This window comes from Poecile atricapillus, chromosome 27 (assembly GCF_030490865.1).
Source record: "Poecile atricapillus isolate bPoeAtr1 chromosome 27, bPoeAtr1.hap1, whole genome shotgun sequence".
NCBI classification, from domain to species: domain Eukaryota; kingdom Metazoa; phylum Chordata; class Aves; order Passeriformes; family Paridae; genus Poecile; species Poecile atricapillus.
The window spans coordinates 6,178,467-6,205,858 of record NC_081275.1 but is presented as its reverse complement, the minus strand read 5'-3'; the positions used below and the strand labels follow the sequence as shown (position 1 = coordinate 6,205,858).

Genomic DNA, 27,392 nt, shown 5'->3' with positions numbered 1-27,392 from the left:
TTTTTGGGGCAATTGGAGGGAATTGAGCCATTGTGCTCTGGCAGGGCAAGAACCAGGCAGCAGTTCTGTAACAGCCCAGCATTGCCCCTGGGACAGCTCTTTCTTTTCCTCCACGGTTGACACACAGCCCCAGGCAGCAGGACATAGCCTGAGTCCTGTCTGCTCTTCTGGAACCCTGAGCCACACAGAAGTCCAGGAGTGGTGCAGTTACACAGTCCAAAAAACACAGAAAGGGAGAGGTGGCCAGGCTGAAGGCATATCAGGTGTCATGATACCTCCTGAAGCAGCTGGTGCACATCCATGTGTGCTGGGGCATGGGGACAGTGGAGGCAGACAGGAGGAGCTCAGCACCATCCCAGGGGCTGAGCCAGGCTGCAGCTGGTACCAGCACAGCTGATGCCAGGTGGTGTAGACTGAATGCACTGGAGGGAGTGAGGGAAGGCACTGTTATGTGGGGCACAGCAGCACCAGTGACATATGGCTGCAAGAAAAAGGAGCTGCTGGGCTTTTCAGGAAGTGTCCTGAACCCCCTAAACCAGTGATGGCTCCTGCCTGCTGGCAGCTGCCCTGTCCCAAAGAGAAGGTCCCTGTGTCCAGAGGGACCGAGGCCAGTGCAGAAGGGTCTCCAAAGCGACAAAAGCGAGACCTCCACACAGGGTGTGGAGGAGAGCACAGGTGCGGTTCAAGCAGCTGCTCCTGAAATGCTCTTGGCCCAATGAGTTCACAGACTGACAGAGATCATCCCATTTCTCTGTGTTCAGTGTATCGAGGGGCTGCTGGCTCTGCAAGTGACCCACTGAGGTAAGGACCGAGGTTTGCCATGGAAAGCATGTCCCTGCAGTTACAGACAACAGGGGTTGGAGGCAGTCAGGGACTTGTTAAATTACATGCAGTCATTCACACAGGCAGACACAAACAAGCTCTTCTGTAAACTGGTTTCCAAGAGATCCCATGGATCCTCAGCTGATCCCTTGGCCAGTGCTGGATGTGGCATCCTTACATGTTCCCGCGGTATGTGATGTTGGTGAAGGTAGATGTGGCCTCTTTATATAAAGGATTATGGGTCTGGAGGAAGAAGGAGGATGAAAAAGAGCATCATCACTTTGTGCTTGGCATCAGCACTTGTTGTACTTAACATCTGGCATAACTGAGGCACCATCTCAACATGGAGTGGTGGATCCTGTCTCCACCCAAAGCTTTGGATGAGCAATTTAGTGGCTCCCCATAAGGTTTCATGGGGGAGAATAGGGAAAAGCTGCTGTGAAGGAAAAGAAAAGCAGCAGGAGCTCAGGAGGAGAGAGACCTCTTGAAAGAGCCCTCTATCCCATCCCATCCCATCCCATCCCATCCCATCCCATCCCATCCCATCCCATCCCATCCCATCCCATCCCATCCCATCCCATCCCATCCCATCCCATCCCATCCCATCCCATCCCTTTGTGGGGAGTTAGGAGATGAAGGAGAGGTGGGGGAGAGATAACAGTGCTGTCCCACTCTCCTCCCTTGTGCTCTGAGTTCCTCAGTGCTTTCCAGCGTCCCGTGGCAGGAGGGGCCTTCTGCCTTACTCATGGGATGGAAACACTCATATGAGCAGTGAGTAAGTGGATCATGCTGCTGACAAATGCTTTGGACATGCTGGAGGTGGGAAAATCATCTAGGACATGGTCTATCACCTGTGCACAGCCCCTGGGACCACAGTGGGCTCAGGGAAGGGGTGTCCTGGCTGGCAGTGTCACCTTGAATCCTGCCTGGGACACTGTCCCAGGCTTTAGAGAGGAATGGGACAAATTGGTCCTTAACAACCATATCATGGGACCACAGACAGCAGCTGGGCTCTCATGCTGGGAGCACTGGGATCTGGATCCCTCAAACCAGTGGCTGTGGGGTTTTGGAGCTCCTGCCCAGCACACCCAATGCTCCTCACCGTGTCCCACTTGGCTCTGGCCTTCTCCTCCTCGAAACGGGCAAATTCACGGCGGTCATGGATGGTGATGAGGAGCTTCCAGATGAGCAGGGCAGTGAGGCCAATGAGCAGGATGGCACCTGTCACTGAGAGCAGGACTACCAGGACATCTGGCCCCTTTGGACAGTCTGGAGGAGAGGAAGGCAGAGTTGGGGGAGGGCTCAGCAGCCCCAGGGCAACTAAAAGCAGCTCTGGGGCTACCTGGCCCAGGTGGATCCTCCACCCTTAGCAGCAGGCTCTGTGAAGGAGGATTCTGTCCATGGGGCACCTGTGCCAATATACTTGAGCACCTGTCTGTAGGGTGGGGGTCTGTACCCAAGTCTGGAGACAGATCAGGGACATTACAGGTCCCACTCACAGTGGAGGATGACACCAGAGACCAAATCCTTGTACTTGTGGAAGTTTGCCCCAAACCACCAACCCACTGACACCCTGCCCCAGCCTCTGGCTGTGTGTCAACACTGAATTGGCCAAAGGGGGCAGTAAGATCCAGTGTGAGCCTTCGCAGCTCCTGCTCTCCCTGCACACTACCCAGGGCCAATTGTCCACCCCAGCTCTTGCCTGCCTCTCCTCTCCCGTCTGCCTGTGGGGCTGAGTGTGGGCTGTACCCTGCCCATGGCAGACAGCTGCAGTGGGAGCTGGTGGCTGCCTTCATGGCCCTGCTTCTGAAGGATCTGCAGCCACACAGCCCCAGGCTCAGCTGAGGTCAGTGTAGACCCTGGGGCTGCTGATGGGAGGCTCCTCTTACCTCCTTTCCAAGAAAAATCTCCCCCACAAAGTCAGACACAGGATCAGGGCGGTGGGAAGGTTGAACCCCCTTCCTTGGCCTCAGTGAGGGGGTGAAATAGCTTAGGAAATGTGATACCTGAGAAGCAGGAAATCACAGCCCCGGTGGCACTGAGCAGGGAACAAAGAAGTTCTTTAATCCCTCTCAGCCCCCAGCCGTGATGTCTCATGAGCCTGGCTGGAGTGGGAGGTACAAAGGGCACTTAACATCTCCCCATTGCACACGGAAATACAGCAGAGTACATTCTGCAGCCACCAGCCTAAGCATGGCAGCTGGGTCTCACCAGGCTCCTCAATGATGTAGAGGATGGACTTGCCACTGGAGTCCTCGTAGTACTGGAACCTCATCACACAGTCATTCTCATCCTTATAGGTGCAGTTCACAGCATCCTTGCCTCTGTCACCTGCCAGAGGGAAAGCTCAGAGCCGTCATGCTGAGGGGTGCACACACAGAAGGAAAGTGTGTGGCATACACAGCCCCCTGGATTTCCACGTATTAGGGCGGGGGTTGGGTCTCCTCTTACTCAGTTCCTGCACCGTCTCGATCTCATCACGGCACATGCGGCTGCAGGACTGCTGCTCCACTAGCTTTCCCCGCTCAAACTTCTTGCACTCCACACAATCCCTGTGAAAGAGGAGGGAGGTACCATGAGCTTCTCCATGCTCTCCTCAGGGAACTGTCACACCTTTCAGTCTCAGGCCATGGAAATCATAGCATCCCAACCCTACAGAGGTGCAAATAGTGAGAGCTCCTGCTACCAGTGCTGCCTGCTCCACGATAGGATATGACCCTTCCCAGCTCTCTGCCAGCTCCCCAGTGGAATATGACCTATCCCAGCTCTCTGCCAGCCCACAATGTGGAATGACCTGTCCCAGCCCTCTGCTCTCTCTCACTTTTTGATGGTGCAGGCATCTGGGCAGGTGGGGCACTTCTCGCAGGTGTCTCCGTAGGACCCAGGCTGAGTGCACTCGCAGCGGCCGCATACGCAGGAGCCATGGCCACTGCACACCAGCCCATTGCTGGACATGCAGGTGTCAGTGCGCGTGGTGCAGTTGCAGTAGTCGCCTGTCCAGTCTGAGTTGCACAGACAGTCCCCACAGCTGCACTGCCCATGGCCTGGGGACAACCAAAAGGCATCAGAACTCTAAGTGTCTCCACAGAGCCCGTTAGCAATTCCCCATATAATGCCTATGACCCAGACTGGCAGCTCACGCTCTGTGGGCACGTCAAGGCAGACCAGCCACCTAGGACAACTCCTTTGCACTGTCCTTGGGGTGGGACACAGGGAAGCTCATGCCGAACCCAGACCTTCACCATGTCCCCAACACTCCTCTTATTCTACCCAAACAAGAACAAACTCCCACATTTCAGGCTGAGCTGCCCCAGCTCCAGCAGCAGCAGCTGAAGATGCTCCATCAGACCTGTCTCTGAGCAAGTCAAGTTCCAGCTGTGGCTTTAAATTTCAGATTGAGTAAGGATATCAAAGTAAAAGCCCCCAAGTCTTATTCCTTTCTCAGGCCTGAACCAGACAGGGAAAGCTGACTGCTGCAAAAAGCCCAACATGCGCTCACCGAGAGCTGTTTAATTAGACAGTCAGACAGTCAGGCTCAAATCCTGCCAAACCCTGGAGCTATTTGGATTGTGGTTTGATTCCAGCTCAAAGATGAGACACAGTGAGTGGTGGAAACACTGTGGAGCTGCACATGCTGACCTGTCCTAAGCCCTAAGCACAGCGGGACATACTGGGAATGCTGCTCCCGGCACAGGATTGTCTGGGCACCATCCCAGCCATGCCCTTGGAGACACCGGCATGTGAAATAATTGATAGTTCCCCACTAATGAGGAACTAGGGTTGAGTCACAGGAAAATAGTGCCATGCTGTGTGATAAGGCATGGAAACACACAAGTAGTCTGGGGAGAAGTGGCTCAATGGGATGGGATTAATGCCAGCAGGGTCAGAGAGTTCAGGTTAATTAATAGCCCACCCTGGCCAGGGGCAGCTCTTCATCACTGCCCTTCACCCATCCTGGGGACCTTCAGCCTTTGTTCAAACAGGAAGAGGCTCCTTGAGGACACAGACTACTCAGGGTGGGGGAAACTCAGTGTTTCCACCTTCATTATCAGCAGCCTGTTAAGATAAAGGATCAATCTGAGCTGCTCAGAGGCAGTGTGAGTCATGAAGTTGGCCTGAGGGGCAGATGGGGTCCCAGAAATTCAATTTGGGGACATCAGGGAGCAAGAATCAAGTAAGTGTCTTCTGGCCCTCGGCTTCACCTCACCCAGGCTGGGCTCCAGCAGAGTGGAATCAGCTTTGGCCACTGATGTTTTCCTGGGGATTTCTATGATTTCAGCAGGAAAGTGGTGGCTTTTTGTAGCACTCTGTTAGCAGCTACCTATCCTGGGTTTACAGAGGGAGGCTGGGGTTAGGAATAGGGCTGGCTACCCCTCTCCCATTCCCCTCTTGAATCAGTTTTGGGGTGCTCTGCTCCGGGAGAGGATGTGCCACAGTTTCACGCCCCATTCCTAGGCACTGTCACCTCTCTCACATTCTTTAAATATAGGAGATGGGCAGAGCACTGCGATCACTCAGACCTTCAGTGTTTACTGGAGATATGGGCAGAAGGAGCCTTAAATGAAGGCTTCTGGTGGGTAAGAGACCCTGGCATATCAGAACATAGAGAACTGCTGTTGGGATGGGGAATCTGCAGGAGGGCTTCTTCCCTGGAGAGCCAGAGAACCCAAGGACCTAGACCTCTCTTCCCAGTACTGAGAGCAGCTGGACTGGAGAGGGGGAGTCTGGGAGCACGTGGAAAAAACAAATATTCAGGAGGGGAGATGCTGTAATGCCTGTGAGGAGGGAGGATTTACTTCCCCAACACTTTTGCCAATGGGAGGTCTTCCAGAACTGGGTGGAGGAGAAAACCCACCTCTCCCCACCCCTCCCCCTCCACCCTGGGGTTTCCTCCTGCAGAGCAGTACTTCTGATGTGTTTGAGCTGTGGTTCAAGCAAGGTCCCTGCCCTGTGCACCCCAGAGCTGCTTTGCTTGGTCCCCACCAGGCCTCCTTTTTAATTTTTTTTAATTTCTAGCCCATCTCCACTCCTATCTCTCAGGCACAGGAGGTGATATCAGTGGCCAAAAAGGGAGTAATTCCCCTGGTATCACTTCAGACCAGGGCTGGTCCAGGGAGATCCATGGCTGAACAAGCCAGATGTGGAGGAAACTCATGGGACAAGCCCCAAAATGACTGGTGTCTCCCTTGCCCATGATCTCAGGCAGCCTAAACAGCTCCAAGCTGCCACCCTGTCAAGCCCAGCACTCACCTGAGCACATCTGGCCCTTGAAGCGAACACAGGAAAAGTCGTCGCACTCGCAGTACTTGCCCGTCACCTTCCCAAAGTCGCTGCTGTGGCACACACACTGCCCGCAGATGCACTCGCCACGCTGGCTGCACAGGGGCTGGCCTGGCTGGGGACTGCAGTTATCCTGCTGTGAGGGGTTGTACTCCTCCTCCGAGCACTCGCAGTGTGAGCCCAGGCGCCCAGGATTGCAGCGGCACACGCCGCACTCCAGCGTGCCATTGCCATGGCTGCAGGACTGGCTGTTGGCCTCGGCACGGCTCTCACAGGAGCACTCACAGTCGAAGTTCACCTCCACTGTCAAGCTGTCCTTGAAGCCCACAGGTTTGATGGTGAAGAATTTCTGCGACTCCTGGGGGCAGCCCCGCACTTTGGCCTCGATGCTGAAGCTCACCTGGAGAGCAAAGGTATGTGTCTGGATGTCAGTACCTGCTCCAGTCCATGCCCCAGCTCAAGGAGCTCAGAAATAGGACTTACCCTGTCTCTTTGGGCTCATCAAAGCTTATCAGTGTGGGCCAGAGAATGTGCTTGCCACAGTAACCAGGCAAATTTTAGATTTGATATTAGGAAAAATTTCTTCACTGAGAGGTTTGTCAGGCACTGACACAGGCTGCCCAGGGAAGAAGTAGCTGGAAGTGTTCAGAAAACCTGTAGATATGGTGCTTAGGGACATGGTTTAGTGGTGGACCTGTCAGAGATCAGGTTAGTGGTTGGACTTGATGGTCTTAGAGGGCTTTTCCAACCCAAATGATTCCAGGTTCCCATGCCCTGTGTGAAGTAGCCAAGGCTGTGCTAGGGAGATCACAGAGTTTGCATCCAGCGGATTCAAAAAAGAATTTTCCTTCTTGTACCCACCCTGCTGGACCTCTGTCTCTCTAGGGCTGAGATTCCAGGGTCTGTGTCACCTGGGAGGTCATGGGAGAAGCAGATGGTGCTGGTGCAGAGCAACAGATGACCTGCCACTGCTGCTACATAGAGGGGAGAAATGCCAAACCTATGAGCAGGATCCTCACCGTGTCCCCGATCTTGAGCCCCATGCAAGACTTGAGCCCAGGGATGACCTCATCGTTGAGGCAGGTGGCATTGAAGGCCAGAGACAGCTCTTCAGGGAGGTCACGCACCTCCAGCTCCACTTTGGAGCGGATTTTCTAGGGGAGGAGAGAGGACTGATGAAGACATAGTACGGACTGGGCAGGGTTCAGCCCTGGGAGGGTCCTCCCTTGCCCGCAGCACCACAGTGAAGCTCCGAAACACATGGGAAAGGGGCCAAGTGCCCCAAGTCTTTCTCAAGACTCAGCTGTGCCACCCTCTAAAGGGAAAGGAAGGAACAGGCAGTGAACACAGTAACCTTCCACCCCCAGGGTGCCTGCACACATGGCTGGAGGCAGATGCTGGTCCAAGGAGGATGCTTGGGGCTGGGGGAGCTGACAAATCTGTGTGGGTTGTTGGCAGTGGGAAGAAGTGGCTGTTTTGTTAGGGAGAATGCTGTTGTGGGGTCATCACATTGCACACTCACCCCATAGGAGTCCACTATGAGCTGCAGGACATTGCTGGAGTCTCTGGACAAGGTGCCCACAGTTGTGCCTGGGATCAGCTCACTGTAGTTCTGGAGGAATATCATAAACAAGGTCTGTTTGTGATGGGTAAATGTGCCATGGCTAGGTCAAACCCTGTCCAGGCACACGGGAGCTTTGGTAGGACAGGAGACCACCAAGCCATGTCCAGCCACCCATGGCCCACTGGCCCCCCAGGAAGATGGCTTTGCACAGCAGCTGGTACCTGGTAGAGGCCAACAACTGTATCTGTCACAGCAAAGATCAAGTTGATGTTCTTCTGTGAGAGTTTCTCAGTCATCAGGCCTAGAGAGGGATAGTCCTGGGGAAGAGGAGAGGTATAGCCTAGGAACATGTACACCTCCCCACCTTGGTCCCCATCATGCTCTCCAACCATGGCTGAAACACCTTTCCCATCCCATGGGGACCCAACAGGAGCTCTGGGCTCCACAACCCCATGCCTGGGTCAGGCTTTACCAGAGTGGTAGTGGCAGAGTAGAAATTATCCTTGTCAATGTGGCACTGCGCATCATTGGGCTGCACAATGCCAGCCAGCCGCCCGTCCAGCGCAATGTGGGTCTTTGCGTCCGTGGTGAAGACAAGCAGGTGGGAAGCATCATTCCTCCAGCCAATTTTTTTCTGCAGTGAAAGGCAGCTCCCAGTCATGTGTCAACACATGCTGAGGGCAGTCCCATGTGCCAGCACCCCCCTGCTGCCTTTGTGCCAGGGGGTCACGGCTTGGCCTTAGAGACCAACCTCTGCACAGGGAACCAAGGCAATTGCTCTCCCAGGGAAGTGCTGTGGGAGTGTGGGGTCCGGAAGGTGGGCATGGGCTGCTTGTAGGTGAAAGATGAGTTTGAATTGGTTAGAGTGTTAATCAAGATAGCTAATGACTCAGGGATGCAACACTTCTAGCAAAAGCCAGGTGAAGGCACAGGAGGTGTTGTCCTTTATGGATTGGTCACTGCAGGGCTGAGATGGGATTGCTCCTGAGCACCTGCTCCACTCCTCTCCCATAGCATGATCCCATGAGAGTCCTGCTCTTCCCTTGGCTATTGGACTAGAAATGTCTCACTTGAATTTTCACCGTCTCCTGAGATCAGTCATGCAACAACTCAATAAGGTTTATTATTATGTCCTGGAGGGATTGGTTGGTCCCTGCGAACCCAAGTGGCCCAGCCTGCTGACTCTGTCCTGACCCCAGCCAGGCCTTCCTGCCCCTTACATCGCACACAGTGGCCTGGATGATGGCATCAAAGCCGCCCTCAGGTGCATCGCGGTTCCGGGAGACACTCTGCTTCTGCACCTCCTCGTTGAAGCGAGTCACCTCATCCGTGAGCGTCAGGACGTGTTTGTACCCAAACATGGGCAGGCAGGTTTCCCCAATCCTGTGGGAGGAAAGCACTCAGGGCACAGGGCTCATTAGGCTCTTCCAGCTCACATCCCTGCCCTTCATCCATCCCACATCCCATGGACCTGCCCAGGGTGTGCTAGAGGGACCCAACCTCTACCAAAGCCTGAGGCTGGTGAAGGACCTTTTAAATAAAATTAATGTTGTAGGGATGGTGGGTTCAGGTCACCTCCCAGCCTCAGTCTTGCTGGGATTTTTAGGAGTCATTTTCTTTTGAAAAAATGATGTAATTTTTTTCCCCTCAAGGGCATTTCAGTGATAATGATATTTCTAGTTTAGACCTGCTCCTCCTCTGTGTGCCAGCAGAACACAGATTGCACGAAGTTTTAAACCCTGTCCCAAATCAGGCACCCACTTTCCCCCAGACTCAGCTTCACTCCTGAATTCTCTGCCTACTCCCCTCCTAGTGGCACAGGAAAACAAGGAATGGGGGATGAACTCAGATTCTAATGCCTCTGCCATTCTTTCCTCCTCACACTCTTTCCTTCCCATGGGAGACAACCTTCCAAGAACCTCTCAAAACCAGGTAATTTCTGGGCTGCAGTTCTTCACCAACTGATGTGGATTTCCAGCCACATTGCAGTGGTGTCCCATCAACTTCTGGCTCTTACATGACTCCCTCAACCTGGACTTACTCATAGCAAGGGTTCTTGACGGCTTCTGGAGGAGATATGTACATATAGGGGGAAATGGGTTTGTCCACAAAGGCCCCAAAGCCGATGCGTAGGTTGCTGGTGAGCTTACGCATCTCACTGGCCAGTTTTGTGCCCAGGTTCTGGATGTTCCTCAGATCGTCCTTCATTGAGTTGGACAGGTCCATCAGGTAGTAGATGTCCACTGGGTAATCTTCCACTTGACGCACTTGGACATGAAAGACCTGGGAGTCATCTGCAAAGTGACAGGGCAGTAGAGTGAGAGCTCATCTCCTGGAAAGGGGAGGAGGGCTCACCACAGGTTTAGGGGGAAGGGGTCAGCAGGAACCCAAGGGGATGGTTAAAGCTTCTAGGAGGAGAACATCACCCTTAGAGGGGAAAAGCCCTCAGTCAGATGCTTGCACAGGAGATGTGCTGTGCACCCCTTGGAAGTGTCCAAGGCCAGGTGGGATTGAACTTGGAGTGACCTGGTCTAGTGAAAAGCGTCCCTGCCTATGGCAGGGAATGGAACAGCATCATCTTCAAGGTCCCTTCCAAACCCAAAACCATTCTGGAATTCTATGGCAGATGGGGGTTATGGCTTCTGTTCTCCTAACCTCTCAGTGCCAGGACATGAGCAGGGCTCATGTCCTGTCCAGGGCTGACTTCCCAAGATATCCTACAGGAACAGCTGGATGGAGTGAGGAAAATCCTCAGTGTGTGGGCAGCAGGTCTTAAAGGGAGCACAAGGCAGGCAAGGCTGCTTTGGACTTCTCTGAGCTTCCAAGGACTCCGACCATTTTCTGTGCCCTCTCATCCCTGTTCCTTTACTCTCCTCTTGACTCTCCCAGACCCTTCTGAGAAAATTTTGGTGAAACATTTTACATTGAAACAAAAACCTCCCTAGAAAGAACCTCCTGGGAAACATCCCAGTTTTGATGACTTTTGCACTAAAAAAAAAATAAAAAATGCTGAAAGCACTTAGGGTTGACCTTTTCTCTTTGCATTTTTAAGAGGCATAGGTCCTTTCTTCTGATCATTTAAATGGTTTCTTTGAAACATAAGCCAAGACACAGCTGCAGCCCTGTTGGAACACCTCAAGTGTTGAGAAAAAAAGGCCTTAACTGAGCTTAAATTATTATTGTTTTCACATTCCCATTTAAGTCTGCATGCCACATTCTTTCAGGATGAAGAAAGTTTCAAAATTTATGACAGCCCAAAAAGCTCCATCCTTTCTCTACCTCTGCTGGGACCCCACCATGGAGCCAGGGGTCCCATTTTTGTGCTTAGAGAGCAGCTGTTTTTCCTCATTGAGCTGAAACCATGAGGATTCTAAGCTGGAAGTACATGAGCTGTGACCTGTCCTGCTTGTATCCTTTATGATTTGGTCTTGGTTCATGAGTCAAGGCATATGACTTATGCCAAACCTTCTTGGTGTTGCAGAGATGGTATCAAGCTGGGGGGTCTCTCCTCTTTATTCCAAAGACTCAGCACTCAGAGCACTCAGAGCAGCACACTCACCTGCCTCCTGACAACTACCTTTAGACCTAAAGAGAACAAGGGCCACTTAGTAGCTCCATATCCCCATTGTGTGGGGATTCCTCTACCTGCTGTCCTCCCAGTGGGGCAGGACTACCTCCTGGCTAAGCCCAGGGATGTGCACAGAGGCCATGTGCCCAATTGTTTGAAATTCCTGGATGCTGGCAAAGGACCAGAGCAGTTAATTGGCTCTAGCCTGCCTGGCTGAGCAAAGCCTGTGAAATTACAGGGATCTAGTGGCAGCCCAACCCTGCCAGCTACTCCACGGCTTGTTAGATATGAGCTAACTTCCACCCAGGCATTCTGAGCATGGCAGCAATGCCTCGGGTATATACCCCATGTGTTGTTAAAGTTGCATCCTATCCAGCCCCTCAAATACCTCAGGACTGAGGCAAGAGAATAAACACAGTGATCAGACAGCTCAGCTGCCCACCAGAGATGTTCTGGAGGATTCTGTGCTGCTGCCAGCCTGGCCTTGACCCCAAAGGACATGAGACCACCTTGGCCAGTGAAGTAGAGTGATGGCTCACTCAGTGCCTGAGCCCTCTGGGTTATTCCCACTGCATCCCCCACTTCCTACAGCAGTCTAGGGGTTCTTACCTGGCCGCAGGTTCAGCTGTATTCTCTGGGGGCTCATCTGAGTGGTGGTGGACCCCCCCGAGCCCTTGCTGCTGAGGGGCCGGTCCTCCAGAATGGTGACACTGCTGCTGGGGGACTCAATGTGATCTGAGCCGCAGCCGTTGTGCAGGAGGTTGGCACGTAGGTCACAGCGAGGGGTCGACTGTGCCCAGACCTGCGGGGGAGGGACATGGTCAGGAGCCTCTCAGGACTATGCTGGGAGAAGAAGAAAGGCCCTACCTTTTCCTTGGATAGTTCCTGCTTTATCACACCTAATTCCAGACCAGGATCAAAGGCTTCTTGGGGAACACAGTCTCTGCCTGAGGAAGGCAGCAGACAGAGAGCAAGTCCTGCTGGGGTTCAGACCAGGAGCCCATCAGCCCTTGCCAAGGAATGGCCCTTGACAAACACATCCCTGCCTCATCCTGATTACTGGCAGCTGGAGCCTCAGGTTTGGGTTTTGGCAGAGCTAAAAGGAAATCCTGTCTCTCTGGGATGCCTAGAGGAGGGTGTGGCAGGATGTGAACATGGCAAGTTGGGTAGAGGCGGTGTGAGATTTTAAAAATTGTTTATTTTGACAAAAGACAAATCACCTTTCCTCCCCATTTTTCCAGTACGGACCCTTAGAAATCCTGCCATGAGCAAAGAGTGTGTCCACTGTGGGTAAGCTCTTTGCACAGAGCAGTACTCAGTTCCTGTCTGGAAGTGGATCATACGTATCTCCAGCTCTCCAGCTTCCTAACGGATGGAGCTGACTGGGGAAAGAAGCACCAAAAAAGGAGAGAAAGAGTGCAAAGGCACTGGGGCTGCAGGAGAAGCCTTGAAGAGACTGTCAGGGGCAGGAAGCATGAAGTGTGCAGTCATGGTGAGCTCCTCCTTTCCTAGAAAGCTCCTGGCTCCTCATCCTTATCACAGAACATTCAGGAGGGTTTATATTCCTTTGGTTGCTTATGAAGAGAAATATGGGAAGAATTTCTCTCTTAGCCCACCACTGCCATGATCTGCTGCCTCATGTTCCTGCTCAGGCAGTGCCAGCCTTCCCCTCCAAAGAGATTCTTTATCTCCCTCCCTCAGCCCAAATCTTTCTACATTGAAGTCCTCCAGCAGAGGACCACCACAGTTTCCCTGCAGCAAAGGGAGGTGGCACAAGTCCTAGTAGAGCTGGTTCAGTGCCCTCCCTGCTCCTGGGATGCTGGAATCCAGTGCTGAGCCTTCCAGTGCTGGAGAGGTTCCCATGCAGGATATCAACTGCCCAGGGTTCAGGCTGGTTGAACCCAGGGACGAATTTGTTTTATGCAAATGAGTAGAAAACCACAAATGGTGTCAGGAGGCCCTGGCTGGCCCATGGCCCTCTGGAAACGGTGGCCAAGCAATAGCCAAAAAATACATCAGCAGGCGTGTTCCTATCCTGCCCCTGCCTGGACAGTGTGCTGACAGAGAGGAGGATGAGTCATCCCTACAAATTAGCTCTCTCACACCCACCCACCCACAAGCTCACTCCACAGGGCTCCCTGCTGTGGGAAGGGGTGGCTGGTTCACTCCAGACTGTGTCAGTCATCATGTCCCAGTCAGGGAAATCACTGAAAAAATATGTGGGTGAAAAGCATGCTGGGCAGGTGGATTTTAACCATGCTGCTTTGGTGATACCTGTAGATCCTAGGGAGCTCCCAGGACCTCAGAGTTCTCATGTCATCCTATGGTCATAGCAGCATCATTCCTGCTGTGGGATTTCCATGGAGAAACTGTTTAACCCCAGGCTGCATCCTTCCCCTTTCTTTGGAGCCCTAAATGTAGTGACTGACTCAAGACTTACAGAAGCCTCCTCAACAACAAAAACTACCCCAAAAGTGGGGCATTTGGCTGCAAGGCTCTGGCAGTTTTTGACTCCAGGCTCTGCCACTTTGCTGACTCAACACCTGGGGCACAGCCCTAGTTAGGAGTGACCTGGAGGCAGCCCGAGGTTGCTGGTGACAAACTCCCAGCACAGGGATTTCATCCATGAGAAATACATTCCCTGTCAGCACAGCCCTAATGGCATCAGCTCCCTACAAGGAGATGTGGGGAGACGTGTGCTCCATCTCTATCCCAGCCATCACATAGCCCTTCCCAGAGATGCTTGCCAGCTCTCCCTGCCCTCTGTCCTACTGCAGAGTGGACATCTGCTCACGCTCCCTTCAGAATGGGAAACCTGACTATTTTATCCCAATTGCTGCCTCCAGAGCTGATTAATGAGGGCAGGGTCAGGCAGGGCTCTGGCAGGGCCAGTTCCATCCCTGAGCTCCCAGGGCGGGAGCCTGCAGGAACTTGCATATTCCCCAGGACATCTCTGTTTTCATCTCAGACACAACCACATGCAGCATCAACTGCTCTGCAGGAGAGCTCTTGGGAGTGCGCAGAGTACAGATACCTCCACAAATTAAGCTAAAACCTTCCAGCAGCTTCTCTAAAATCCAAATCTGGTGCAGTCTGGGCTCCAAGAGACCCAGAGTGTGTGACATTTGGGGTGGATGAGACCCTGAGGCATCTGTCACAATAATCTCTAAAGGGATTTTAGAGATATGTCTCAGTGTTACAGCTTGGCTGGCTTTTTCCAAAAAAGCAGATGAGAACATCTATTTGTTGGTAAGAGTGGTCAAGGTTTCTGAAAAATAAATAAAACTCAACTCTGCCCTGCATCAGTGCTTGGGGGGTCAGTGATCACAAGAAACCACAATTAAATCATTCTCCAATCTAAAACCAGGACAGAGCAGGAATAACTCATCACCCCAGGCTCCTTGGGAAGGGAGTGTGAGTGGAAAAGGAGTGTAGTGGGAACAGAAGGAGCACAAATATGGGCACTGTCCCTTTAAAAACAGGGGGTGGGGGGGTGGTGTTACAGTATCTGAGACCTCCCCCACCCCAGGGAAATTAAACAAACTCAGGAAAAAAAACCTCATTTGCTAAATTAAGACAATGTGGTCCAGATGTTGGAGTCAGAGCTGCTGAGCAGAGCGCACAGCCCGGCTCTCCAGAGGCTGGGTCTGGCAGCAGCACGGCTCCCTTGCTCTTGTCATGTCTGCCTGGGAGCACAGCTTGGAGCAGCACTGGAAATATTTCCTTTTTTGGAAACCTTTGCTGATCTGCAGGAAAAAAAACCCATCACGGCTCCCACTGCACCATCAAGCCACCAGTGCAGCCCAGGATCAGCGGCTGGGAAGGAGGAGCCCAGCCCAGCCACCATTCCCCCTCGGAGGGGAGATGGAGAGGGAAGCCAGGCCCCTTATCAAGCTGCATGTTTCAGCCACTCCTTTTGGGGGATAAAATGGGAACAAACATCTTTATTCACACCACATGTCAAGAGTCAGATCTGATGAGCTCAGCAAGCCAGAGGCCTCCCCTCTGGATATGCATTGATCCCAAAGCATTAGACCATTGCTGGCATGATCCAGTGTTTGGATCACTTTTCCCAGGTCTTTTCCAAGTTCCACTGGGCACTTCGGGCACAGTTTCAGCTGACAGAAGTGAGTCTTCAAGGACAGAGAAGGAGAAAGCAAGGAAAGACCTGAAGAAAGTTTCATCATCTCTCCCCATCCCCATCACCTCTTCCCATCCCCATCACCTCTTCCCATCCCCAACACCTTCCTTGGCTCTGCCCTGGGGCTCCTCTCCCATTCCCTTGGGAAACTCCCTCCTGTTACCCAGTAGATCAACTCTCAGGGCAGCATTTTTGGACGGGACTGTGGCAGATCTGCTTGGCTCTCACCTACCCAACAAGATGATTTGAGAGGTACAGCTCAGCACTCACATCCACTTTAGCTCAGTAACCAAAACCAGGCACCTTGTCTTCTTCCCTTATTTCTAATGAAAAAAGGCTTTAACCCCAGCCCTGAACTTCTAATGAGTATTTTCAATTCCTCCTTCCAGGCCCTCCAGGCCCTGTTCCCTTTTCAGGCCTTCCAGGAATTAGGCTCCTTCAGCCAGAGCCTTGCAACAGGTTTCCAAGAAGCAAACCAAAAGTAAACTAAGTTTTTTAATGTATGATATTTGAAAGATAAAGTGAATTCCTAGTGGAAACATCACAGTTTCCCAGCTAGCTCAATGTAGGTCCTACCAACACACCCAGATAAGGGGCATATTTTTGGAGCAGGACAGAAGCAGTGCCCACTGAACAAGTGTCTTGAGCTGAGGTCTGAGCCAGGTGCCACCAAAGAATCTGTGGGAACAGATGAAGACTGAGCTTGTGGCTTTAACCTAGACTCATCCCAAAGGTTCTTCCCTTCCTTTACATCCCCTGCCCTTCTCAGGGATGTACCTTAGCCCTGTTCAGCCCCCAGCTCTTACCTCAGCAGAGCACCAGGAGCAGAGGGGACTGACAGCCAAGCACTGCTTGCAGGAGTTCACCCCACGGGTTGTGCAGATGTTGCCCCCTGAAACAGCAAACCAGAGCATTTACAGCCCATAGAAGCCAAACTCACATGTGTGCTCAGCCACCAGCTTCTGAGCAGCCAGAGCCCCACCAAAGCCCTTCTCTATCCCTTTTTCCACCTACAAAGTCTGGATGTTGCCTCCTTGCTCTCCCCAGCCTGGTATGAGCTGAGTATCATTCCCTACCTGCAAGCTCCTCAAAGGGTTCTCTTGCCCCTGCAGCATCACATGGGTGTTGGAGTGAAGCCCCCAGTGCTGGCAGGCGGTTCATCTATCCCTGTGCAGACACTTTGGGGCAGCAGGAGTGGAAAAGGTGAATTCCCAGGCATACAGGGTGGTACCCACAGCCCTGCCAGGGATTGGCTGCCTCTTCCCACCACTTCAACCTGGGGCGGTTGGTGCCACCTTGAGCAGACACTAAACCCAGTGGCTGATCTTGGCTTGCCTTCAAATTCAGGGAAACGAGGGGAGTGAAAGGGTACGAGTCCAGAAATGTGCTGGTGGTGGCTGGCACCAATGTCCCAGGCAAAGGTTGGGCTCTGTCTGTGGCTGTGGGGACTCTGGGAGACACATGTTGCTATCAGTCCCGAAGGTCAGAGGCTGGTGAGCCCATGGGGGGGAATTAAAGGGCCACAAAATGCCTGTGGAGTGGGGGCCAGGAGGAGCTCCTCTGACACAGACCAGAGTGGCTGGCCCTGTGGTTCCTGCTGTCAATGGCTGATGTGACAAGTGGCTGGGACATCACTGTCGCTGTGTCACCCTTGGCTTCCTGTGCCTCCTCCCTCCTGGACACAAGCATTTCAGCAGTTTTAGGATTGCCCAGGCAGAGAAAACTGCAGCCAAGTGCCCACTTGGCTGGGACACACTGCAGCCTGGGGAGCCTGGGGGATGCCAGCAGGGAGCAGTGGGCAGGCACTAGGGCCTCCCCTCTGCCCTGTGTGCCCCCATGGTTACCCAGGGCTGTCCCAGCAGTGTCCCACAACTGCAGGAAATGCAACACAAAGCAGAAGGAGGATATGGTGAAACAACATCTGTGGCAGCGGCCTCAGGGAGACAGAGTTACATTGTCCCACCCCAAACCCCTTGTGAAGGGCGGCCCAGGAGTTCTGATTGGGTTTGAGTCCCTGGGGGGTTCTCCCTTGCTGTGTTTCTAATGGTCCCTGATCCTGAACTCCACCCTCAAAGGTGTAAACCCTCGGTTCTGTCCCTCAAAAAACCCTGCTGTGCCTCTGTTCAGGGCTCTCTGTTCTGGACCTGAGTTTGTTCCCGTGCTGAATAAATGGTTTCATGAACGGGAGCCCGTCTCGTTGGTGTTTCATGCTGGTCCCCAGAATCCTGCTGCTTCCCTGGACGAGATCCTGAGGTTGCTGACTGCAACAAACATCATAAGATTTTTGAGCAGAACCACAACCACAGCACCGTGCACTCCTGCCTGCTGGCATGTAGCCAGGGAGTGTACACACGTGTTCATACCTGTGTGTGTATGCATGTCTATTTGAGGGTGGTGTCACAGGCTGTTGCTGTCCCAGGGGCCAGCGGCTGCTTGGGAATGTGCCCCAGGGTGTCCCCATCGCACCTCTGACACCTGCAGTTCCCACTTACCACAGACTAAACTAAAGGCTGAGCCCAAGCGCCTTACTTAGCACCAGCTTTGGGGTGGCACCCATGCCCAAAGCTCTCATCATACCCTAAAATACCCAGCTCTGTGTGAGGATGAGGACAGATTTGAAATGTAATGTTGCCCAAAAGAGTGTCAGGTTGGTCTCCAGTGCTTCCTGCACCTCAGCAATGTGCCAGCAGCAGTACTGATCCTTGGGTAGACAGGGCTAGGAAGAGGGAAGGCAAAGGCCTCTCTGAAAGCAGCAACGACAACACCTCCCACATCTCTCACTGGCTCCTGCTGCATCCATGTGAAATCCCTCCTGCCCTGCAAAGTGCCAGTGTTTGCAGCCAGAGCACGTGCCATGGATTTGTGTTGTGCCATGCAGCTGAGAGCCAGCTCAGCCCTCTCAGAAGCAGGGAAGCACTGCCCAGAGAGCCCTCAAGGATGGAGACAGCCCTGGCAGCTCCAGATGCTCTGGATTAAGCTACCTGGTAGCTCAGAGCTACCAACCCCAGGGCAACTTGCCTGAACATGGAAACAGCTTCCAAATCTGCAGGTCTGCGGGGAGCCCTGGTGCTCTGATGCCTGGAGCAGGATGACAGGCCTTTGCTCAGGGATGAGGAGAGGTGCCAGATACCCGCCTGCCATAATGCCAGGAGTATCCCTGCTTTCCACTCTCACATCCCTCATGTAGTGGCCGTGTCCAGCTGCTGGCTCACAACTGTGGTTGCTCAGCTCTGCTCAGCCAGAGTTACAGCACCAAGTGCCACCAGTAACACTTCTGGTCCAGGCTCCTGTTTAATGCCAGTGTGGGGTTTGTCCCCTCATGGTGGGTTTTATCTGGTTTAGTCACCTGGCTCTGCCCCAGCACCCACCTTGCTGGGGAAGGGCAAAGCTAACAAGGGTTCCATGAGGGTTCTGGGACATGAGACTCATCAGTCCAAATCCTGCCTCAATCAGGTTTTCCCTGTGACTTGACCCAGTCCCATAGCCACTCCCTGCCTCATTTCCCCCTGTGCAGTGTTAACCCTGGTCTCAATGAGACCAGGTTCCACTGAAACTCCATGTGGAGGATTCCAGGACCGTGTCTGCTGGCAGAGCCCCAGGGTGTCTCCTCATGCCATGAAATCTAATCCTGGAGCTAAGGAGCCCCAGGAGCTCATCTGTTGTTCACCATTTGGTACAAATTACCTCCTGCCTGTGTGCAGCCTCTGGACCCTGGCACTTTCCTTTCCTCTCCTTCTGCTGCCACCCCAAAGCCCAGGGGTCCCTTATCTGGTGTCCCCTCTCTTTGCTGGGGATGTAAATCCAATATTCTGGTGGATTTTGTGACAAAGGCCACAGATCCAGGCAGAGCACTGTCATAGCTGGGGAGCTGCAATGTGCTCAGGTGGGGCTACAGTTGGGAAGTCCCTGTGGGAGGGATGCTGCCATTTCCAAGGCTCCCCTGGGGCCTGATGTCACATCATGTCACTGTGCCATTGCTTGTGGCTTTGTCTGGGGCATCCCTGGAGATCTGTATCTGCCCCCAGACTCACACATCCCTGTGGTCCCTGTGGTGTCCATCATTCCATGACCAAGACACTTTCCTGGGGATGGAGGACCCTTCCCTTCCCTGGAACCAATCTCCAGCACTGTTCAGGGCCATTCTTGGCTGCACTTCCATGGGGCTGGATGGAGCAGGACCTGGGCAGTTATGACCATCCAAACATGAGTCTGGTCCTGCTGTGAGCAGGCAACTGCTCACCCCCACCATGGGGTAATATTTCTTTTTTGGCATTCTCAGCACTGGTTGCATGGCTGGATGCAGGGATGCAGTGTTGGGAGGGTTTTGTCAGAGCAGGGATCTTGCGAGGATATCAGAACAAAAGCACAGATGGGTGGAAGTGGAGGATATGGAGGATGTGAAAGATGGGGAGGATGCTGCAGCTGGAGTCCCCCCAGGTTTTGGCCCTGTGAGGGCCTGGCAGTCCTTCCGAGATTCGGACCCTGCCTAGCTGTGAGCAGGTCAACATCGTCCCAGTACAGCCTATACTAATAAATCCTGTATTTTTTAGTGACTATTTTTTTTTTATTTATTTTTTTGAGCTTTTTTTTTCTAGCCATAAAAACTAATAAACCCAAGTACAAAATCTGCATTTTTAAACTATGATAGCAGCTATTCACACAATCAGCTGATCCTAAAGGCTCCAACTTTTGGAAAAAAGCAATCCTGAAATACAGGGAAATGAAAGATAAACTGGGAAGGATGATGGGAACTACCCACCTGGGGCTGGGCAGAGCTGTGGCCCTGAGAGAGATGTAAGCAGGGAACCTCAGACTGGTTTGGGTTGGAAGTGACTTTAAAGCCCATCCAGTTCCATGCCCTGTCAGGAGCAGGAACATCTTCCACTAGACCAGGTTGCTCCGAGCTCCGTCCAGCCTGGGATTGAATTTAGGGAAGTGATGCACTTGAAACACCCCACACATCTGTGGCTCAGCATCACCCTGTCCTGACTGGAGAAAATTACTCGGTCCCAGTCTGCACTTGGAGTAACCTCTCTGTGGTGCAGGAGCAGCCACACACTTTGTTTTCCCCTTCTGCCAATTTGAGCAAGAATGAGCACAGAGGAAACCTGATAAAGACATTTGAGGAAACTTGATAAAGGTACAAACCACATCCTGTCCAGCCCTTCTGTTTGACTAAGTGATAAGTATCTTAGCTTTCTTGGCTGATCCCCACCCTACCATTCTGGGGGTGTTTCTTCCCTGGAGCCTCTCCCTTCCTGCCAGCATCTTCCTGGGAATGGAATGCCCCAAACTGAGCATCAGAGATATCACATGCACAGCCCCAAACTGCAGCTCTGTGAACTCATACTCTTGCAGGGACTATCCCATGTCCTGTACTGACGACAGCTCCAGCTGGCAGCAGATCGGAGCCTCAGGCTGTTCCTGGGAATTCACCAATCTGGAATTCTTTAGACAGAACAATGTTGCCCCAAATCCCAAGTATGGCCTTGAAAACAATGTGACTGCAATCACCATATTGCAGTTTCAAGATTTCCTTTGAGCCCTAGGAACACACCTGGGGAGGAGATAATACTTTTCCAGCTTTTCTTTACTTCTGACATTGGAAAACTTTATAAAAATACAAACTACATTTATGCCAAGTTCATCTGATGGCAGAAATCAGATTTCTTAAAGAAAAGCATCAAAATAACATGAGAAAAATAACACTGGACAGCAATGCTGACATAAATTCCCCCTCCCTGGCCCTTAAAATGTACAGACACAGGGAGGGATTACCTGACGTGATTTCTCCTAGTGAATTTTCTGTTTCTAAAGAATGAAGCCCAAGTCACACCCCAGTCCTTCAGTACAAACCAGTAACCATAGCCAAACACAGAGCAGATAGAGGATATAAACTCACTACATCCAGTAAGAGTAACTCACTAAAGTATGTCTTGACCCTATAACAACCTTGAGAACTTCCCGGACCCTACCCAGCCGAAGCCCAACCGGCCTAAGCGGTGCTTCGTATGTGGGAATGCGCTGCAGCTCAGGCTGCCAGCTCCCCCTCCGACGGCTTTTCCCGTGAAATCACAGACCCTGGGAATGCAGAAAGTTCTGGCATTTGTAGAAGTAACTGGCAACATCTCCACTAAATGGCTTTAAGCAGTGACAGAAGTGACAGAGTAAACCTACCCCCGCTGCCAGTAGTGCAGAGCAGGAGGATCCCGAGCGTCACGGAGAGCTGTCCCATCTTCTGTGAGCCCCGGGCTGGGGACACTGCTTGGATCAGCCCCACCAGGAGTGATGGGCAGCGGCTCTGGAATAGCTGGAGGCTTTTAGCGGGCGAGGAGGTGAATCATGAGGCTGGGTGAATGACACACATAGTGACTGGGGCGGCCGGAGGAAACTGCTGTCTCGTCACTTCGGAGTGTCCCCGCCCGCTCTGCCGCCAGCTCCTTATGAGGTTTTTACTCTCCTGGCTTAAACAAGGAGCTCATAAACCCTGGCAGCGAGTCCTCCCTCGGCACTGGTGACCGGCAGCCCCGGGCCTCTTTCCCGTAGGCTCTTCCGCATGGCTTTAATTCCTTACAAAATCTTGTTCACTCCTTCCTTTTATTAACTCTTGAAAGGCAGCTGGTTCTAAACCTCGTCTGAGCTGCTGCAGTTCGAGGATTTAAGGAGAAATAGAGCAAACATGCACTAATACAGAAGTGTGGGTTCTCAGTTCCCTCACCAGAGAGGGAATATCCCCGCTGAAGCAGAGCTGGGAGCTGAAGGAGATGCAGCCAGGAACTGGACCTGGTGGAACCAGCAGTCTGGATAACAACCTAGACATCTCAAAGGGAGGGAAGCTCAGCTTGGGGTAACATAATTTGAACCTGATTTTCTGCTCACTTGTATGGGGTTTTTCCTTCTGCGTCCTCAGTAATTGATCCTGTGCTGAGCAAATCCTGGGATTCGGATCTGCATAGGGACTGTGTTCCCTGAAACATCAGAACTGCCTGTGGGTGTCTCTCGAAGGGGTTTTATAAACCTCTTGTTCCCCTGCAATACCAGGGTCCCAGTCAGAGCTGGGGAAACTGAGGCACTTGGCATACATCTTAGGAGAAAAAGGGAGAGAAGGGCTGTAGTAATTTCCCTGGGATGCTCTCTCCCACTGGGTGACAGGGGTTGGGGACAGTAATGACATAACCCTGGGTCAAGACAACCCAGGACACAGAAATACCAAGCTGTGGAATACAAGTTTTAGTGGGTTCCAAGAGCTGCAGCCACATCTTGGAGGTGCTGGAGGCTACAGACAATGTGGACAAAGCTGTACAAGAGCCACAGCCTCGTGATAGGAGATGGGGATGAGAGCACTTGTCCCAGAGCTGGCAGCTGTCCACAAGAGGTGACAGTTTTTGTGAGGATGAGGTAGAGATACAGACTCTGTCTCAGGACCTGGGAGATTTCCTTGGCTTTAAAAGAAATTTGGGCACCTCTTTGCTTTTCCACACAGCCCCACCGACCTTGAGGATGCTGCTGTCCTCCTCAGTGGGGAACTACTATCTGCCTGGGATCCAGTTCCCTCCCCAGGGTTTGTTAATTGCAAAGGGGACTGGGAGAAGCCCTTCAACCCTCATGCAGTAACAAAAAGGCCTGTATCATGGATAAGACATCAATACAAACCTCAAACCTGTTTTTTGGCAGCTCCAGTCTTGCGCTGCTTCAGATCCAGGACCATGTCTCACTGCAGACTCCATTAGCCAGTTTTAGGGCATCCAAATTCCTTATTTTCCTTCCTGGACATGCTGCCTATGTGGCCTTTCCCATCATGTGGGGCTTTCTGCCCACACGGTTGCCTGTTTCCATGTGCTGTGCTGTGTCATCCTGTGACTGTGTCTGAGTGTTTCATGGAAAGGAAGATTAGTCTTAACTGTCTATAGAGGACTATGGCATCCTGTTTGGCTCTGCACACCTCCAGACCCAACTTACTATCCATCTCCCAGGCACTCTTCACCAGGGACTCGTCCCACCCAGCTCCTGGCTGCCCAAACTGGCAAGTGCTGCTGCTCCCAAAGGATGTGCAGCTCTGTGTGTCCTGGAATCCCCTGTCCAGAGTGGGCTGTGATACTCTCAGCATGGTGCAAAAACACTAAAGAAAAACCAAAAAGTTACAAAATGAAATATTTGACCTGCCTTCACGTTCCTGGGCTGGTCCTGCCTGAGGACAAGGATGGAATGAACTCAATCCGACATTTGGTGGAATTTCCCTGCAAACTGCAATAAGGTGCTGCTAGTCCTGAAAACATTGCCAGGAAGTGAATGTTCCATCCCTGGAAGTGTTCAAGGCCAGTTTGGACAGGTCTAGCAGAAGATGTCCTTGCCCATGACAGGGAGTTAGAATGACTTGAGGTCCCTTTCCAACCAAAACCATTGCAAGATTCCACAATGTTATCTCCAGGCACTGCATAATAGGCAGTGGGATGCTTCAGATTTTGGGGTCCCTGGTGGGATGAAGACAGGAGCCAGCAGGGGAGTGTTTGTGACCCATCACCACAGGCTGTGACCCAGGAGCAATGGGTGCAGCGCAAATCCATGCTGAGATGTGCTGGGAGAGAAGATACTGGAGCTGGAGCCACCAGAGGGAGCAGAAACTCCTTCAGTCTGGGAGCATGCAGGGAGAGGATCTCCTACCCAGGCTGGGGCAGTGAGGACGCTCTGATTTCCTGTGGGATTTTTTTCTGGCTCTCAGGTTAAACACAAACAGATGATAGTTGGATCAGGGTTTTCTCCTCCTTCCTGCATAACTTCTGCTGCAACTGCCCTAGCAGAGTGGGCAGCAACCCAGAGAAAAATGCCAAACGCAGAAGAAGGAGGAAAATGCAACAAGTAAACCCTGACCTGAACACTTCTGAGCCTCTAAAGTCACAGCAGCAGAGCATGGAGTCCCAGCTGCCCAAAAGGAAGATCATTTGACACTGTCCCTACCAAGCTGCCTGCCACGCTCAGCCAGTCACAAGCTCCTGACTTTGGCTACAACTCATCAATCTTCATTTTTGTTTTATTAAAATCCCCTCAAGGGCTTGGTAAAGGAAACAAGCCAATATATACATGGATAAACTAGGGCAAGGTCCTCACAGTGCTTTGGGGGTGATCTGATGCTCTGGGCCATCCAGACACATTTCCGGGCAAATGCCAACAGGCAAAGCCAGGAAGCTGGGACGTGGCAGTGCTGTGGGCACAGCCCTGGGACAAGCAGGAGCAGGAGTAAGCCAAACAAGCTGGACACCCTGACTTGTGGTGTCACTTTGGGAACTTATACAGACACAGAGAGGGGAGTGATGGTGAAACTTGCCCTGGGATTGCCTTGGTGGGACTGAGGGGCCTGTGATGCTCTGGCCTTGGGTGCTGTGGTGATGCTGCTGTGGGACCCAGAGATGGGGACACGGCAGAGATCAGAGTACAGCACTGCACAGAGCTCCCCTCTGGAGGAGCTAAAATGGGAAGGGGAGGAGAGGGAGACCATGTGCCCTGAGGAAGAAGCCCCCAGACAGAGGAACAGGATGCAGAGAGGGGCTGGATCCAGCTTTTTTCTGCAGGCACAGGACAGGCATCACCAAGCAGAGCTGGGGGTGGACTGGCTGGATTGGGCCACGCTGCTCGGAGAAGGAGTGGGTGGCACAGAGCAGCAAGTGGAGATCGGTGACAGCAGCATTGACCTGAGGCTTACAGGAGCCTTCAGTGGGACCTGCCAGCAGTCTGGGATGAACACTGACTATGCAGGATGCTTTTGGGAACAGGTGGGAGGGCTGGAGGGAGGGATGAGTTAGGTACCACTCTGCAGGGCCTTAGGGGTCAGCCCCCACCTGGCGGTGGCACAGGGGTGGGTGCGGGCACCTGTGGCAGGGCAGAGATGGGGAAGGGGTGGGCAGCAGGGTGAACGTGGAGGGGGAGGAAGGCGGGCCTGGGGGGAGGCTGGAAGGGGGTGGAGTTGCTGTTTTTTCTTTGAGCTCGCTGGAGACTTTTAGCTTGTAACTTGCATTTGTGGAGCTCCCAGCCGGCAGATACCAGCTCTCCCTCCTGCGGGAGAAAGCCCGGGATCCGGCAGCACCACTCTGCTGTTTCAGGGGCAGGCTGGGAGGACAGGGGGCATGGGGTTATTCCCAGCTACTGTCCTCCCCCCCAAGTCCCTTTCTCCTTTTCTCTCTCTCTCCTTTTGCTTGTTTGGGGGCTCGTGCTAATGCTCTGACAGGAGGGATCTGGGATCTAGCCATCCGTCAGCTGCACGGACTGGCTTCCCACCTGCTCACAGCCTTTAGGAAGTTCTCTCTCCATCCCGGGCACTGAGAGAGGAAAGGCAGGAAGGCGGCTTGGAGCTGCCAAGCCCTGGCCTGTGAAGGGTGGACAGGGGGATAACAAGCTTCCCTTTTACCTTTCCTGAAGATTGGGGGTCACACATAGACCATGAATGGATCCTTTTTCAACCATACTCTCCTGGAGCAGGCAGCTGACCCCAACAGGACTCAGGGCTTGGGGATGCTCATGGCTTGCTGCAATGGGACCAGCACGGTGCTTGTGACTGATGGTGGCTCCTTGGTCCTGGCACCCGACGAGAGGAGCCTTTTCATCACGAGAGTGGTACAGATTGCTGTCCTCTGCATCCTCTCCTTGACTGTGATGTTTGGCATCTTCTTTTTGGGCTGCAACTTGCTCATCAAGTCAGAGAGCATGATTAACTTTCTGGTGAAGGACCGACGACCTTCCAAGGATGTGGGCGCTGCAATCATGGGACTTTACTGAAGCCACCGGGCTCTTGTAGGCAAGTGAACTGTCTGGACCTGGTGTTGAGATGCACATTCCCATGTGTTTGGGGCAGCTGGGGGGAGTGGGAAGGGAAGAGGGGTCTTTTAGTCTGTCTGTGTCCATGGGAAAGCAAACCTGCTCTTCCCAGTCAAGAAAACGTGGTGGCAAATGTGGAAACCACACCAGAGCTATGTGAAGTACAATAAATGACCAGCATTTTGTTGCATGCAGAAATGGCTTAAGTTTTGCATGAAACTTGCAGAAACAGTGCTAATGTGGAGATCTAGACTCTTGACTGCTGTTACCTTGGATACCGCTACCTGGAATTTAGGGCTAAAAAAATAAAAGGCAAATAAGTCATTACAAAAAGAAAACAAAAGAACAAACTAATGGGAGAGCAAAATACAGGGCACAGACCTTATCTTTGAGATGGCAGGGGAAGAGAAGTGCTGTGTGGGTCATTAAACAAAGTCTGCATGCTAAAAAATGTCAGTCTGTTGTGTTTTGGACCTTGAGCATGCATCTTCTGGTAGTTTTGTAACAGGGAAAGCATGTTCTTCCTTATTTTCCTGAGCTATCCTGTTAAATAAACTGGTACTTTCTTCTTTCACGCTATGGTGGAGGAAGGAAAGGACCCAGATAAATATAAACCCCTCCCCACCCCTAAAACAAAAGCATGTTTGTTTTTGTACACACTAGACTCTTTTTCCAAGTGCTACATTGTTACAGTCCTTGAGGTTTTGTACTTTTTGAAAACTGGTGAAAATTCAGGAAAAAAATCCAACCTGTTTCAACAGAATTTTGTGTCGTCTTTATTATTTCTCTGTGTGTGTAGTTCAGGAATTTCAATCCTAGTTCCAGGTAAAATCATATCACCTTAAAGTGAAGTGTAATTAGAGGTATTTCTTTAAAGCAGAAACCACTATCATTTTTCACAGGCAATTTCCACTAGCAAATAAATTCATCAAATACTCTGTATTGCAGGCTTGTGTTGAATACCTGCACAGTGCTGAAACAGACTCGATGTTCTGAGTGCCTGTTGCAAAGCAAGATTTCAGCCTTTGAGTTAAAACCCCTAGCTCCTCTGATCCTAATGAGCTGTCAAAGCTGAATTATATGAGAGGAGGAAGACTCCTGACCTTTGTTCTGTGATGGAATTACAGCTCTGGCTGTGGGTGTGAGGTAGAAATAATTTGTTTTGTTGGCCAACAATATTCCTGTTGGTCATGCTGTGGCTCTTTTCTGAC

General features: G+C 52.2%; 2 protein-coding genes across 2 annotated transcripts; one reads left to right on the top strand and one right to left on the bottom strand.

Annotated features, from left to right (window-relative positions):
- Positions 1–505: 505 nt before the first annotated feature.
- Positions 506–21,905, bottom strand: ITGB3 (integrin subunit beta 3). Its single transcript, XM_058857849.1, has 15 exons — positions 21,553–21,905; positions 16,182–16,267; positions 11,844–12,036; positions 9,708–9,960; positions 8,887–9,049; positions 8,139–8,300; positions 7,888–7,983; positions 7,625–7,714; positions 7,122–7,256; positions 6,073–6,502; positions 3,644–3,866; positions 3,274–3,374; positions 3,034–3,153; positions 1,925–2,091; positions 506–1,065 (listed from the first exon to the last, which is right to left on the bottom strand). Exons 1-15 carry the CDS (start codon positions 21,608–21,610, stop codon positions 997–999), a joined length of 2,346 nt encoding a protein of 781 aa, XP_058713832.1. The 5' UTR covers positions 21,611–21,905; the 3' UTR covers positions 506–996.
- Positions 21,906–25,332: 3,427 nt separating this feature from the next.
- On the top strand, positions 25,333–26,936 carry RPRML (reprimo like). Its single transcript, XM_058858025.1, has one exon. The coding sequence runs from the start codon at positions 25,807–25,809 to the stop codon at positions 26,140–26,142; it is 336 nt and encodes a 111-aa protein (XP_058714008.1). The 5' UTR covers positions 25,333–25,806; the 3' UTR covers positions 26,143–26,936.
- The last annotated feature ends 456 nt before the right edge of the window (positions 26,937–27,392 follow it).